The 16,290-nt window shown below is 40.0% G+C and overlaps 1 protein-coding gene and 1 long non-coding RNA gene across 2 annotated transcripts in view; one reads left to right on the forward strand and one right to left on the reverse strand.

Annotated features, from left to right (window-relative positions):
- Positions 1-7,456, reverse strand: part of LOC133041108 (uncharacterized) — a 94,034-nt gene extending 86,578 nt beyond the window's left edge. Inside the window, exon 1 of the long non-coding RNA XR_009689141.1 lies at positions 7,344-7,456. This is a non-coding gene — a long non-coding RNA (uncharacterized LOC133041108). The remainder of the gene's footprint in view (positions 1-7,343) is intronic.
- Positions 7,457-7,681: 225 nt separating this feature from the next.
- The window catches only part of ZNHIT6 (zinc finger HIT-type containing 6), a 59,802-nt gene continuing 51,193 nt past the window's right edge, over positions 7,682-16,290 (forward strand). Inside the window, exons 1-4 of the mRNA XM_061121490.1 lie at positions 7,682-8,522; positions 9,649-9,714; positions 9,801-9,907; positions 9,996-10,081. Coding sequence (XP_060977473.1) covers positions 7,858-8,522; positions 9,649-9,714; positions 9,801-9,907; positions 9,996-10,081 — 924 coding nt within the window. The 5' untranslated portion in view covers positions 7,682-7,857. The remainder of the gene's footprint in view (positions 8,523-9,648; positions 9,715-9,800; positions 9,908-9,995; positions 10,082-16,290) is intronic.

A 16,290-nucleotide genomic window follows, 5' to 3' on the forward strand; every position in this document is an offset into this window, starting at 1 on the left:
TCAGGGTCTTTTCCAATGAGTCAACTCTTCACATGAGGTGGCCAAAGTATTGGAGTTTCAGCTTCAGCATCAGTCCTTCCAATGAACACCCAGGACTGATCTCCTTTAGGATGGACTGGTTGGATCTCCTTGCAGTCCAAGGGACTCTCATTCATTTGGATAAATATATCTAAAAATAAGTAGTTTTAATACACTATGGTAACATAATGTATACACTCCTAATAAGCCAAAAGACAAAGTCTCATTTTATTTCATTAGAAAAAAACTACTCTGAACTCTGGTAACCCATAGCATTTCAAGAAACTCCAAGAATTTCAGTGTTTTTAACCTTCTCCTGGCTCAAAACTTTATTCATAAGGGCTTTATGATTAAGTAAAAAAAATCCAGGGAGAGAGAGACTGGTTGAGAATGAGAAAAGAAAAACCATAATGCTAAGGCTCTAAGAAGCCTTGAATTTTAGGCGTAAGTTTCATATCTTTCTTGGAAAAATTCTCCCAATTCTGAATTCATTCTATTAAAACTGAGCAATTCAAAACAACAACAAAAACAAACCAGCCTGTGTACACAGTTGATGGGAATGTAAACTAGTGAAGTCACTGCAGAAAACAGCATGGAGGTTTCTCAAAAAAACTACAAATATAACTAAAAATAGAATACCTATTCGATTCCTGGGTATATATCTGAAGAAAACAAAAACAATTTGAAAAGATACATGCACCCCAATGTTTATAGCAGCATTATTTACAATCACCAAGATATGAAAGCAACTTAAGTGTTCCTCAACAGATAAAGAAGTGGTAGGATGTCTATATGATGGAATACTACTCAGCCATGAAAAGAACAAAATTTTGCCATCTGTAGGAATTTGGAGGGCATTATGCTAAGCAAAATAAGTCAAACAGATAATTTATGATACCATTTATATGTGAAATCTAGAAAATACAACAGACTAGTGAATATAAATGTTACGGAATGAATACAAATCCATGCGCCCAACACAAAGTGAGACCAAGCAATCCACACAGTCAGAGTTTGGAGCAGAGAAGGTTTAGTGAAGCACCATGCAGGGAGATGGTTACTCATGCCTTAAAAACCTCAAACTCGCTGAAGACTTTCAGCATCACCTTTTATAGGAAAGGTGAGGAAGGGGCATGATTAGCTGTTGCAGACTTCTTGGTGTCAGATCCTTTGTTCCTGAAGTGAGGTCAGGTCATGACATTCCTGTAAACCTCCACTGAAAGAAATGTATTCTCTGTTCAGACAAGTAAAGACAAATTCCAAGGCTCAATTTTTGCCCTCAGAGGTTCAGGTCCTGGGTAAGAGGAGGGGGAGATCCCTGTAAGGACTGGTTACCCTGCCCAAGAGCCTTCTTCCAGTACCCAGTCTGGATCCTCTTGCCAGTGCCCAGGCCCAGCTAAACAGGCAGATCCCAGCTGGCGGTGCCCTCAGGTTCAGGTTCCCAGACCCCGCCCCGCTGTCATCACCGAGGGAACCAGGCACCCAGGACTCAGCTGGCCCTCAGATTCCTCAGGCTACCCAAATGGGTGCCGAGCTTCCCAGACGGCAACCCATGGATACTGCCGCCACAACAGGTCACAGCAGTAGGGAAAGGGAAAAGGACTGCTGCTGCTTAAGGCCCGGGTCTGGACAGTGGGCAGCCATGGTGAGGGCTCTGGAGCTTTGCAGGACACAGCCCTCAGCCTGTCCCACCTCCACCCCCAGCTCATTCACCAGCCCAAGGTCAGAGGGCCTGGAGGGCCCTATGGAGAAGACCAGCTTCTTACATCACTCTCTGCCCCGAGAATGACTGACAGCAGACTACTGGTGGAGCGGGACTTCTAACCCACAAGTGCCATGGTTAGGCCCTAATGGTCTCATGCTAATGGCTGCATACTGTGTGCTAAGTCACTTCAGTTGAGTCCATCTCCTTTGGACCCTATGGACTGTAGCCCTCCAGGCTCCTCTGTCCGTGGAATTCTCCAAGCAAGAACATTGGAATGAGCTGCCATGCCCTCTCCAGGGGATCTTCCCGACCCAGGGATCGAACTCACGATTCTTATACCTCCTGCACTGGCAAGCAGTTTACCACTTTACCACTAGCACCACCTGGGAATCCCTACCACTAGCCCTACCACTGCACACTAGCCCTACCACTAATACATAATAACAAAATAAATCAGACTCAGAACAAACTACTGGTAACCAGTGAGGAAGGGGGCAGGGCAATACAGGAGTAGGGGAGTCAGAGGTACAAACTACTGACTGTGAGGTAAGCACAAGCATGTATCACACAACACAGGTAATACAGCCAACACGTTGTAATAACTAAATGGAAAGTAACTTTTTAAAATTGTATTAAAATTTTAATTTGAAAAATAAAAAATAACATAAAAAATAGGCAAAAGATCTGAATAAACATTTCACTAATAAACATTTCACATACAAATGACCAGTAAGCACACAAAAAGATACTCAATATCATTACTAGTGATTAAGAAAATTCAAATGAAATTCACAATGAGATATTACTATATATGCTCATGCATGCTCAGTTGTGTCTGACTTTTTTGCAAGCCCATGGACTGCAGCCCACCAGGTTCCTCGGTTCATAGAATTTTCCAGGCAAGAACATCAATTTGGGTTACCATTTCCTTCTCCAGGGGATCTTCCCAACACAGGGATTAAACCTGTGCCTCCTGCACTGGCAGGAGAATTCTTTACCACTAAACCACCTGGGAAGCCCCTATGTACCCATAATCAAAAAGACTGACCACACCAAATTTTAGTAAGGATGTAGAGAAACTAGAACTCCAATACATTATTAGTGGGAATGTAAAATAGCATAGCCTCTTTGGGAAACAGTTTGACCATTTCTTAAAAAATTAAACACAAACTTTACACATGGCCCAGAAACTCCACCCCCGGGTATCTATCCACTAAAGGGAAGTGAAAATATATGTATACACAAAGATTTACATGTGAATGTGGAAGCAAAATCATTCATAACACCAAATCTGGAAATAATCCAAATGTCCACCAACTAGTAAAGGAACAAACAAAATGTGATATATCAATACAATGGAATATTATTCAGCAATAAAAAGGAACAAACTCACGACACATGCTACAACATAGATAAGCCTCAAAAACTTTATGCTAAATAAAAGAAGCCAAACTCAAAAGATCATGTATTATATGATTTCATATGAAACTTCCTAAAAAGGCAAATCACAAGAGAAAGAAAGCAGATCAATGGTTGCCTGGGGCTAGGCCTAGGAACAGAGATTGACTGCAAACAGAAACAAGGGAATTTAAGCAGAAGATATAAATGTTCTAAAACTGGATTGTGGTGATTGAACAACTCTATAAAGTTACTGAACTGTAAGCTTATTGTGGGTGTATTTTTTAACAGGTATATTTTTATGTAAACTATACTTCAACAAGGGGCTTCCCAGGTGTAGCAGTGGTAAAAAAAAATCCTCCTGCCAACGCAGGAGACATTGGTTGGGAAAATCCCCTGGAGAAGGAAATGGCAACCCACTCCAATATTCTTGCCTGGAAAATTCTATGGACAGAGGAGCCTGGCAGGCTACAATCCATGGTGCTACAAAAAGTTGGACATGACTGAGCACACACATGTATACCTCAATGAAGTTGTTAAAAAATATCACACTATAAAACAATACTATGTACTTCACAAAGACATGTGTTTATGTAAAGAATCATATCAAACGCATGAGAGTGAGAGGAAGGGTAATGATAGTGGTGACGTACAAATGGTGAAAACAGAGAGGGTTGTCGCATATGGTGAGAACATGCCAAGAACTAGTGAATGTGATTATCACAGCTTTGTCCTCCAGTCTGAGAAAACAAGTAAGCTGTCACCATTGGGAGCTTTCAAAATTACTAGTAGAATGAGGAAAATAATAGTTATAATTGCTTTCACTGTTCAAAAGCTCACATACATTTTCTCATTTAATTCTCGAAATAGTTCTGTGAAATAGGCATACCTATCTCCATTTTAAGAAAGAAGAACCGAGCAAATTCAGTGACAAAAGGCCCCATGACCACCAAGGCAAATACACATTCACACTGTGGTAGCCATGGAGAACCACCACCTAGATCTCCCTTCAAAGAACTTGTTACCCAGCTTGTTACTTGTTATAAGAAGGGCAGTCATCAGCCTCCCGCTGTGACCTCCAGCTGCAGGGAAGCCCATGCCCAAGATGATTCCTTTTCTGGGGCAGGACCCATCAGGAGACTGAGTGGGGTTAGATATAAAGTATGGGGCAGCTCTGCCCTGATGGGGGACACTTGAGAAGAAAATGTTTTCTCAGCGATACCCTGCAGGTTGGCCAAGGATTTGTCAGGCCTGCATCACAACTTAAATTTTTTTCTTTGGCCAGTCCTGCTTTGTCCTCCTTCCTTTCATAAGCATTGAACCGTAATAACTCCTATCAGCTTCTGTTTCTCAGTAACCCAACCTGCAATACATCACAACACATGGCCACAAGATAAAATTCAGGCTTTCCGGCTCCTGCTTCTCATGTGGACACAGCCACACTTAAATTCCCCAGCCTTTGTCTTAACTAGACTCATATGTGAACAAAAGGCTCTGACCAGATCATTTTGTACTTCAGTACTGTCACCAATAGACATGTAACACTGAGCAAATCATTTTCTTTCCATGGGTCTCCATTTTCTTATCTGTCCATTGAGTGGTCAGGAAAGACGCTCCTAAATTTCACTCTATAGTCAACTAGACAGTTGACTACCCATAGTGCCTGCTGAGCCACCAAAATGGCTCTAACCATCCCTACTATACACTCTCTCATGGTATTTCAGTCTGAGCTAAGATGCTTTCATAGAAAGCATTCCCAGCTTCCTAGCTGTTAAATTGAACCAACTATGATTTTGGCAAAGGGCCAGCTGCCAAAGTGAGGGGAACAGCGCACCATGATGCCTTGTGCAGGGATGGTGGACAGAGACAATAGGGACAGCATGAATTTTCAATCCTATACTGAAGGAGCTGGGCTTGTCCTTCTACTCCATTGAAGTAGGAAAAGGGAGGGGAAGGAGTCTGAGGAATTGGATAGGAATTCAATGACAGCCTCACAAATAACTTCTCCCTCCCCACCCCAATCCAGCATCCCTGCCATGTCTGTCCTAGCAGGCAATATCCTTGCTCTATACTCAGACAACCCGAAGTTCTCTCCTCTAGGACCACTCAAGTCCCCCTTCTCCTTCAAAATTGCCCTTTAACAATATCATCACAACCTCTGCAGGCATGCATGCTCAGTCACTTCAGTTGTGTCTCTTTGCAACCCTATGGACTGAAGCCTGCCAGGCTCCTCTGTCCATTTGATTCTCCAGGCAAGAATACTGGAGTGGTTTGCCATTCCCTCCTTCAGGGGATCTTCCCCACCCAGGGGTCAAACCTGCATCTCCTGCATTGTAGGCAGATTCTTTACCCCTGAGCCACCAGGGAAGCCCCATAACCTCTGATACCTCCATTAAAACTAGCCTTACAGTGTTAACTGTTTAACTCAGGTAAGTGATTAGCTGTGATGCTCTCAAGAATCCTTGCTGGTTTAACAATTTCTCCTTCAGTGACTGTTAAAAAACACACACAGATTACAAGAACAAATGTAGGAAAACGACAAATATCCAAAATACTCCGAAGTGTTTTTACTTCTGGGGTCTTATTTGTAGTTTCACAACTTGCCCTGTAATCTTAAATGGAAATCCAGATGGTTTTATTCTCTTGAGGATAAACACATCCTCCTGTTACTATCTTACCCCAAATTTTGTCTTTATCAAGGCGACGTGGATTCCTTGTTATTAGCCCTATTCCGAGCACAAACATGTAATCCGGCCTGCACATCTGAGAGGCTGGGCCGTGAGACCTGCGATCCTTTGCTGCAGTGCCTGCACCTGGACAGAAGTCTCCTCCAGCAATAAAATACAAAGAAACCAGAAGGTACTAAAAATATAACTGGCTGCATGGGCGGCTGGGCAAATTATGAACAAGACACAAAAAGACCAAAAACTCAACTATCACTTCTAAAGAGTCTGGAACAAAAGCAGGGGACTGTGCACACACCTGGCACACAGCACCACCAAGGGGGTAGGCAGACCAACTAAGCCACCCCTTAATCCCGGAACCCTAGACCCACCCCTGTCCTCACCTGGTACAAGGAACCACCTTGCCCCGGAGCACCCCTCCCCTGTTCCTACCAGTGAGTAAAATCACCTGTTACTTGTTTTTCCTCCCAATAAAGCCTTGCCTGATTTTCTTGCCTGGTCTCAGCAATTTCTATTGATGGAGTCCAACAAACCTGATCACTAACAGGGTTACCAGAAAGGCTCTCTTTGACTCTATGGGCAGCTGATACCTCTAAGTATCTCAAAAAAAAAACACTGTCATGACTTCTCTGTAAGCCTCTTTACCTTAAGCCCTAAGAAAATTGCACAAAACTTTCCCAACTTACTTCAGTGCTACTTCCAGTGTTACTGAATCAGTGCAGCCTCAACTAAAGTTTCAAAATGTTCTCATTCTGCTCACCCACTCCTTCATCAAGTGCGAATGAGTGATAACAGCTGAGCATCCTGCAAACCATAACAGAATTTGAGGGAGTGGAAGAAAGCAGCCCACAGCTTAAAATCTGTTTCTTTGAAGTCTCCTTATGCACAGAGAAAACTAATGTATCTCATAAACACTACGTAAAGATTAAGTGAAAACTCCTAATCCCCATAGGTGATAACAATCTTTAAAAGTAACTCGGGGCTCACTGGTAAAAATCCACCTGCAATGCAGACGCTGGAGATACGAGTTCAACCCCTGGATAGGGAAGATCCCCTGGAGAAGAAAATGGCAACCAATTTCAATACTCTTGCCTAGAGTACAGAGGAGGAGCCTGGTGGGCTCACAAAAGAGTTGGAAATGACTTAGCGACTCAACAACACAACAACAAAAGTAACTGAAATGGATGCCAGGAAAGTTTTCGTTTATTGAGGGTTGCTTTGGTTTTTTTTCCCTGTAAGTTCTAGGAAATCCTGGAGATTGAATTTTTGACCCAGTCTTTAAATATATGTAATATATATATATAGAGAGAGAGAGATTCTGAAGATAATTCAGTAGGATGCTGTAAATGGGGAACTGGCTGATGCCGGCTGTTATTGACAAATAACTGAACGAATAAAAATAATGCCTTCTTTCTACCTGAAACCTATCAGGATTCCCAGTAATAACAGAGACGATATGTTGTTTGTTTCATCACTGCTAGCTTATTTCCATACATTATTACACGTAACATCAAAATAAACGAAAAGATTTGTAATACCGTCGTCTCTGGAGTACTGCTTAAGAAACTGAAGCGTGGAGAGGAGTGCTATTAAGTGTTTCTTCCATTTTCATGCAAGCTTAGAACAGAGTAGGTCTTCCCCTTTGAATGCAGCGAGGATCTCCCTTCGCCGCCTTATCCTGAGCACCTCTGGTCTCTTAAAGCCGAAGCGTGTAGCCCCGTGCAGAAGGCACCGCCTCTCCAAGGGAAGGGTTTGGCGAAACCCCGCCCCGGAGGCGGGATCGAAGTGGGCGTGGTCTCAAGCGGATCCGGATGATCTGTGCGGGACTGCCTCAGAGCCGTAAAGAGTTCCATGAATCGTGAAAGGGCACGGCGCGGAAGCGTTGCTTTACGACTGTTCGGACAGGCGCGCCGGGTCGGCGTTCACTGCTTGCTAGTTCTTTGATATCCACGTGGGCCGCTCTCCGTGTTTTTGCAAGTAACTCAGCCCTCCTGACGTGAACCAAAGACATTGAAGGACGGAGTGGCAACGGAGGTCAAGGATCTTGAAGTGATGGATTTTGCTGCTGAAAGTGTAGAGATGTCGGGAGGAGGTCTCCAGAGTGAAGCTGAGGGGTCGCGGCTAAGTCAAGAGTCAGATGAAGAGAGAGTCAGGGGTACAGTAAAGACGGAGGAGTCCGGCGATGGAGAGGCGGAGAATGGTCTGACCAGAATGGAGAAGACAGGGGCAGGGGAAGAAGAAAGTAGACGAAGAGCAGAGATGCGAATGGACCTAACGGTTGTGAAGCAAGAAGTAATGGACTGGTCAGAAATGGTAGAAGGTACGCTGAATGGCCAGTGGGTAAAGCAGGAGCAGGACGAACCTGAGGTGAAAGAAGAAAAACCAGGCACACTGGAGGTGAAGCAGGAGATGGATAGTAATTTGATGGTAAAAGAAGAAAAGGTGGAAGAAACAGAGATAAAGGAAGAGAAAGTGAAGGTGAAGGAAGAAGTGATGGACTGGCTAGAAGTGAAGGAAGAGAAGAAAGATAGCTTGGAGATTAAACGTGAGGAAGTGTCTCTTGATCAGAATATTAAAAAGGAGGAAATAATGGATGAAGTGTATGTAAAAGAAGAGAAGTATTTCCTCAAAGAAGAAATGATGGATGATACAAAGGTGAAAGAGGAGCCTCAGATAAATCCCTCAGTGGGCTCCAAGCGGAAACTGGCCATGTCAAGGTAGGGTAGCGCTGTGAAGGTCCTTTGTTGTCTAGGTTGAAAGAAACTACCTGATCAGTAAGGTGTGGAATAATGAAAAATAAGCGCGAGTTTGGGCCGGGAGTCTGAGTGGTGGGGGGAGGGGCGATTAGGAAAGAAGGGTTTTGTCAGATAACAACAAACTCTGTGGAAATATGAGAGATTGGTACTAGTGTCCAGTGACCAAGTTAGGAACTGAAAATTCTTTGGACCGGAAAACCCTTGGACCAGAATCTGGCTTGACTTTGTATGCCCTCAGCTCAGTATTCTTTTGAGAGCGGATAGGTGTGAGGAACAGTCTAATAAAGCCAACAAGAACAAAGTGGAGTAAGTTAAAATTAGGCAAAATGCATTTAGACTCACTCAATTGGCTAGTTTGTCTATGGGTACTATGAACATTTATTGCTTTTGATTTAATTTCTTTATAGTGTGATCTTGTGGCAGCAAAGGAAATAAGAGTAGTCAGATTCTTGGGACTATTTCTGTCTCGAATACAGTGAATCAACATGTAGTTTGCTTGTCCCTTTGTAGTTTGATTGTCATTGTACATTGATTGTCACTCATGTGAAAGATCAGTTGAAGACAGATGATGGGTAGTAGTATTTCTAGAGTGTTTTGATGCCCATTCTCAGTTACATGGGGAACTGAGGAAGAAAGATGCAACCGCTGCTCTCTAAATTTGCCTGGGTTTTCTTTTTCTGAATGTGTCTGCCTTTAAGATATATAAACAGCTCATGGATTGGACTTCTGGGTATGTGCACACACACAGTTGTTAACAGTGTCAGGAATTACAAGTTAAAATATCAATAAGTGATCTCATTGTCTGATTTTATAGAAAAGGAAGTCACAGTGAGATAATTTTTTAAATTTAATACATGTTTTCTTTAATTACCTATCATTAAACAACATTGTAAATGTAGTGTCGTTTAGAGATGGTTTCCTAGAGGAGAATTTTCTAATGATGTTTGACAGCTATCCATAGAGTTACTTGCATCTACTTTATTCACTGTGACTGCGTGTCTGTAAATTGTGATGGATTAAAAGCTTTTAAATAAATATATAGAATTAATATTTGATAATTTATTAAGTTTCTTGTGTGCTTTTGTAGATGTGAAACTTGTGGTACAGAAGAAGCAAAGTACAGATGTCCACGTTGTTTGCGGTATTCCTGCAGGTATATGTGTAATTTTCTACATTATTATCTCTGCCTGTACCCTTTTTACCTCACAGCATAAAAGTTCCTTCTCTTGGTTCCTTCAGTTTGCCCTGTGTAAAGAAACACAAAGCAGAACTAACATGTAACGGAGTTCGAGATAAAACTGCCTATGTTTCAATACAACAGTTTACTGAAATGAATCTCCTAAGTGGTAAGCCATCTTATGTATAGCAGATTGATGCTTCCTGGCCATAGGCATATATCATTTATTTATTTTTCTGTTTTTTTGAAATTTGTAGATTATCGATTTTTGGAAGATGTGGCAAGAACAGCAGACCATATTTCTAGAGATGCTTTCTTGAAAAGACCAATCAGCAATAAACATGTAAGTGTTTCTTCTATTCCTTTCCAGTTAGAATTTCTTCTAATCAAATAGATTCTTTTTTTTCTTTTTGCACTCAACAAATAATATATTAAGTGGCTACTATGATCCAGGGCTATTCCAGTTACTAGGGATACAGCAGTGACCAAAACAAAGTCCTTCCCCTCATGGAACTTGTATTGTAGTGGGAGAGACAGGGGCTGAGTACAGGAACAAATGTAATTTCAGATAGAGTTAAGTGCATGCGAAAGATAAAGAGGACAACAGGAGGTTAAGGAAAATTAACACGGTGTTTGTGGGGGAAGGGAGTTCTGAGAGTAGTCAGAAGAATCTTCTCTGAGAGTTGACATCAAGCAGCGATGTGAATGATGAGAAAGATGCAGTCATGTGATTGTTTGAAGGAAGATTTTACAGACAGAGACAAAAGCAGAAGTATAGAATGAATCAGGATCAGAGTTAGTGGGTCTGAGGGCGTAAAAGAGGATCCCAGTGACTGTAGCATAGTTGAGTGAGGAGCATGTTGAACAATAAGGTTAAAGAAACTGATGAAGTCTCCTAATGTATTCAAAATAAAAATGGAGGCCATGGGAGGCAATTGAGCACGTTTGCTTTTTGAAAGATCACTCTTGAGGCTCTCTGGAAAGTGGACTTGAATAGGCAAGAGTGGAAGATTGGAAGCTGGGAGATCAGTTACAAAGCTGTTGTTGTGGTTCTGGTCACAGATGATGCTGTTAGAATCATTGGGGAGTGAGTAGATGTGTTTTTTACAATTGGAGTATAGTTGCTTTACAATGTTGTATTAGTTTCTGTTGTACAGCAGAGTGAATCAGCAACATGTATAAATGTATATCCCTTCTTCCTGGGATTGCCTTCCATTTAGATCACCACAGAGCATTGAGTTCCCTGTGCTATACAGGGGAAGTGATTAGATTTGAATTTTGAAAGAAGGGCTAATAGGACTTGCTATTGTAATAAACTTGTTATACTCTTTAATTTCTTTTTCATTCCTTAAGCATTGTGCAAAATTAAAAGCTTACATATTGGAAATATTTTCCAACTGCTGTTGTTCTAAAAATTCTTTAATATTATTTAATCACATCATGGAATTATCTTTGTTTTTCAGAGACCATAGTGGTATGGGAGTTGCAGAATTTTAATACTCTTTAAACAGTTTATTTTATTGGTATTATTGGTACAGAAATGACATTACACATGTCTGAAAGAAAAATTACCATATATCAAGTTTTTTTTCTCAAGCTTAATTAGACATAATTAAATTATATACTTAAAGGATAAATTGCTTTTTAAATATCTTCTTTTTATGAAATTTGGCATGCATATAAAAAAGCATAAAACAGAAATATACCATTTAATAGTAATTATGGAGTGAGCATCCATGTAGCTACCACCTAGATCTAGAATTAGAACATAACCAGCTTCTCAAGAATTCCTGCTGCCATGTTATGCCCATCCCTGAACCATTCTTATTTCTGGGTTTTCTATAATAAATTTTATGAACAATGCTATAGTGAACACTTTTTTGTTTAGGATTTTGGTTTGCTTATGCATGTATTTTTCTGGAGTTCATACCTAGGAGTGAAATTGCTTTGTTGTGGAGTATGCATGTCTTCAATTTGACTGTATGTTACCAAAATATTTTCCAAAGTGGTGATGCCAGTTTATACTCACAGTATTTGAGTATACCTGTTGTCACATCCGCTCCAGATACTTGACTTGGTCATAGTTTTTAAGCTTTTGTCAGTTTGATGGCTTTATTACATTATTATGATTTTTAATCTACAGTTGTCCAGTTCTTAATGAGATTGAAAGTGACAGTAAAAGTTGCTCAGTTGTGTCCAACTCTTTGCAACCCCATGGACTATACAGTCCATGGAATTCTCCAGGCCAGAATACTGGAGTGGGTAGCCTTACTCTTCTCCAGGGGATCATCCCAACCCAGGGATAGAACCCAGGTCTCCTGCATTGCAGGCAGATTCTTTACCAGCTGAGCCACGAAAGAAGCCCAAGAATACTGGAGTGGGTAGCCTATCCCTTCTCCAGTGGATCTTCCCAACCCAGGAATTGAACCGGGATCTCCTGCATTGCAGGTGGATTCTTTACCAATGGAGCTATCAAAGAAGCCTCCTAATGAGATTGAGCACCTTTCAAATATTTTATTGGCCTTGGATATTCCCCTTTGTGGTGTATGCCACACACATACACACATGGTGTATGTATGTTAAGTCTGTGTTCATCTTGTCATTGTCTGTTGCTTTTTCCTACTGGTTTCCTTTGTATTTTTAGATGCTGATGTTGATTGTGTATGTTATAAATCCTTTCATTCTGTGGCTTGTGTTTGTACTCTTTTTCATGTCTTACGGTAAACAGCTTTTTTTAATTTTAATGTAGTAGAAATTGTCTTGTGTTTCCTTTATAGTTAATAGTTTTATGTGTTTTTAAGGAAATCCTTCCCTTCCTTGAGCTCCCTCCCAGGAGCTATTCTCCTGTAATGATTTTCTGAAAGCTTTGTAGTGTCACATCTCCCATTTATGTCTGTAAATATGGAACTGATTTTTGTCTATCATGTGAAGTAGAGGTCCTATTTAATTTCCCTAATGCATAATCTACTTTTTCTAGCACCAGTTATTGAAAAGTTCATCCTTTCTCTACTGCTTTGCAGGACCATCTTTATTATATATCAGACATCCACATATGCTTGGCCTGTTTGTTTCTGGCCTGTCTGTTCTATTCTGTTAAACCTCTTGTCTCTCGCAACTATTGTAGTCTTTCCTGAACTCATGGAAGAGGTAAATCTCACTTTGTTCATTGTTTAGGTTAGACCACAGCCATTTTTCTAGAGTATTTTCTAGAGTATTGTCTGAAATACAGATGTGGCTCTTTGTAACTTTATACAAATGTGAAAAATCAGCCAACTGATTTATAGTCCTACCTTCCCCACTTGGGTATTTTGATTGGATTTGCGTTTAATTTGTAGAGTTACTTGGGTGATTGGATTTTATGGCATTGAATGTTTAAATCCTTGATTGTTGTATCTCTGCATTTATTTGGGTCTTTAACAACTCTGTCATTTCCTCAGTGAAGGTTTTGCACATTGTTTGTTAGACTTATTCTTGAGTACTTTATTTTTTCATAGTATTTTAAATAGTATTTTCTTTTAAAATTTTTTATTATCTCTTTGCTGGTATTCAGGAATGAAAGTTTTTGTTGTTGTCCATTTTATGGTAGTAGCCATATTAAAATCTATTCCAATACCTTATCTATAGATTTTTTGAGGTTTTCTCTATAAACAGTTCATCACAATTTGTTTCTAGCTTTCTGTCCTTATTCTTTTATCTCTTTTTCTTACCTTATTAGAATAGCAAGAACTTCCAGTAATGTAAAATAGTAGTGATGATGGTAAATATTTAAAGTCCACTCCTGAGTTTGATGATTTGCTTGAGGGGTTCACAGGATGGAACATGCAGTTGAACTCATGGCTAAAGTTTATTACAGTGAAAGGATACAGAGCAAACATTGCAAAAGGAAAATGTGTATGGGGCCAAGCTTGTAGGAATCCAGCCACAAGCTTTCCAAATTCCTCTCCTATTGGAGTCATACAATACACCGTTAATTTCCTCAGGCAACGGGTTGTGATAACTAATGTTTAAAGTTTATTGTCTACCAGGGAAAGTCATTAGAGACTCAGTACCCAAGGTTTTTATGGGGACTGGTTGCAGAAGCACCCTTAGCCTAGCAGTTGCCAAGTTCCATACACCCAGAAGGAAAGCAGATAAAAACCACATTTTTGTACAATTTCAGCATAATGAAGCAGAACCTTTCCTGCCATTTTAGGAGAAATTTTTTGTTAGTGTAGGGTCCATTTAATAGTCAGCCAAATTGCCAGACACCAGCCAAGAGCAAACCTTGCCAACAGAACTTTCTAAGGATAAGTTTCAGGCCTCGTGAGTTAGCTCTTTTCTATATCTTTGTTTTATAACCCTGATCACAGAGGGAAAAGTTTTAAGATTTCACCATGTTTACTTTTCAGTTTTTTGCGGGTATAGTTTAATATCTAGATTAAAGAAGTTCTGTTCTCAGTTTGCTAACACATGTTAACATGAATGGTGGTTATATTTTATCAAATGTTTTTTATATATTTTATTATTCTTTAAATATATAATATTCTAATAAGAATATGAATAATAATCTTTTAGCTGATTTTCTATTTTAAGCTAAACTTGCATGGTATATTACTGTCATATCATGCTTTTTATACTTTGCAGAATTCAGTTGTGTTATATATGTGTACACATTATCCTTTCATTCATTTTGCATTTCTGTTCATGAGTGAGCTAACTTCTAATTTTCCTTTTTGGTATTCTTAAGTTTCTCTATTGATGTGATTCCAGTTTCATAAAATTATTTGATGATGTTCCCATTTTATTCTTAAATACATTAACATTGGGATTATTTCCTCCTTGGGAGTTTGGTATAATTTTTTAATGGGCTGCAGAAGTTTATTCTTTACTGTTAATGGGACTGTTCAGGTTTTCTCTGTCTCACGTCATTATTCTGTCTTAAGACTACATTTCCTAAGAATTTGTTAGTTTTACCTAAATTTTCCAATGTATTGGCATAAAGTTCTTCATAACATTTTCTTTAATGTATCTGTAGGAATTGTAGTATTATCATTTGTGATGTTGCTTACTTGTATCTTTTTTTCTAGATCAGTTGCTATTACAGATTCCTTTTCTATTTAGTTACTGTGTCCTCTTGACTTCTGTTATATCCTTTTTTATCTTTAGCTTAATTGTATTATGGTCAAAGAACATATTTTTTTCTGAGTTCATTTTTTAAAAAATACATTAAGACGTGTTTATGTACCAGCATATAGTCAAATTTTGTAATGTTTGCTGTTTTCTTGGGGGAGCGGGAGAAGTATTCTGCAATTGCTAAATGTCTTATTCTAAACATAATCCTTTTAGCTCAGGTTTGTTAAGTACATTGTTCCAATTATAACATTACTGATTTTTTGTTTGTTTCTTTCTTTCTTTCTTCTACCAGTTACTGAGAGACATGTGTTAATACTTCCCAATAGATAAAATCAGAAGGATTTGTATGTTTCTCCTTGTGGTTCAGTTAGCTTTGCTTCATATGCTTTAAGGGTACATTATTAGATGCATACTTCATGAAATTATTGGTGTATTTAACCTTTGACCCTATGTTGTAACCCTTTTTGTCTCTCAGTTCAGTTCAGTCGTGTCCTACTCTTTGTGACCCCATAAATCGCAGCACACCAGGCCTCCCTGTCCATCCCCAACTCCCAGAGTTCACCCAAACTCATGTCCATTGAGTCGGTGATGCCATCTAGCCTCTCATCCTCTGTCGTCCCCTTCTCCTTCTGCCCCCAATTCCTCCCAGCATAAGGGTCTTTTCCGATGAGTAAACTGTTCTCATGAGGTGGCCAAAGTATTGGAGTTTCAGCTTCAACATCAGTCCTTCCAATGAACACTCAGGACTGATCTCCTTTAGGATGGACTGGTTGGATCTCCTTGCAGTCTAAGGGACTCTCAAGAGTCTTCTCCAACACCACAATTCAAAAGCATCAATTCTTCGGCACTCAGCTTTCTTCACAGTCCAACTCTCACATCCATACATGACCACTGGAAAAACCATAGCCTTGACTAGACGCACTTTTGTCGGAAAAGTAATATCTCTGCTTTTTAATATGCTGTCTAGGTTGGTCATAACTTTCCTTCCAAGGAGTAAGCGTCTTTTAATTTCATGGCTGCAGTTGCCATCTGCAGTGATTTTGGAGCCCCCCAAAATAAAGTCTGACACTGTTTTCACTGTTTCCTCGTCTATTTGCCATGAAGTGATGGGACCAGATGCCGTGATCTTGGTTTTCTGAATGTTGAGCTTTAAACCAACTTTTTCACTCTCCTCTTTCACTTTAATCAACCAGCTCTTTAGTTCCTCTTCACTTTCTGCCATAAGGGTGGTGTCATCTGCATATCTGATGTTATTGATATTTCTCCCGGCAATCTTGATTCCAGCTTGTGCTTCCTCCAGCCCAGCGTTTCTCATGATGTACTCTATATAAGTTAAATAAGCAGGGTGACAATATACAGCCTTGACGTACTCCTTTTCCTCTTTGGAACCAGTCTGTTGTTCCATGTCCAGTTCTAACTGTTGCTTCCTGACCTGCATAC

This window comes from Dama dama, chromosome 20, assembly GCF_033118175.1.
Source record: "Dama dama isolate Ldn47 chromosome 20, ASM3311817v1, whole genome shotgun sequence".
NCBI classification, from domain to species: Eukaryota; Metazoa; Chordata; class Mammalia; order Artiodactyla; family Cervidae; genus Dama; species Dama dama.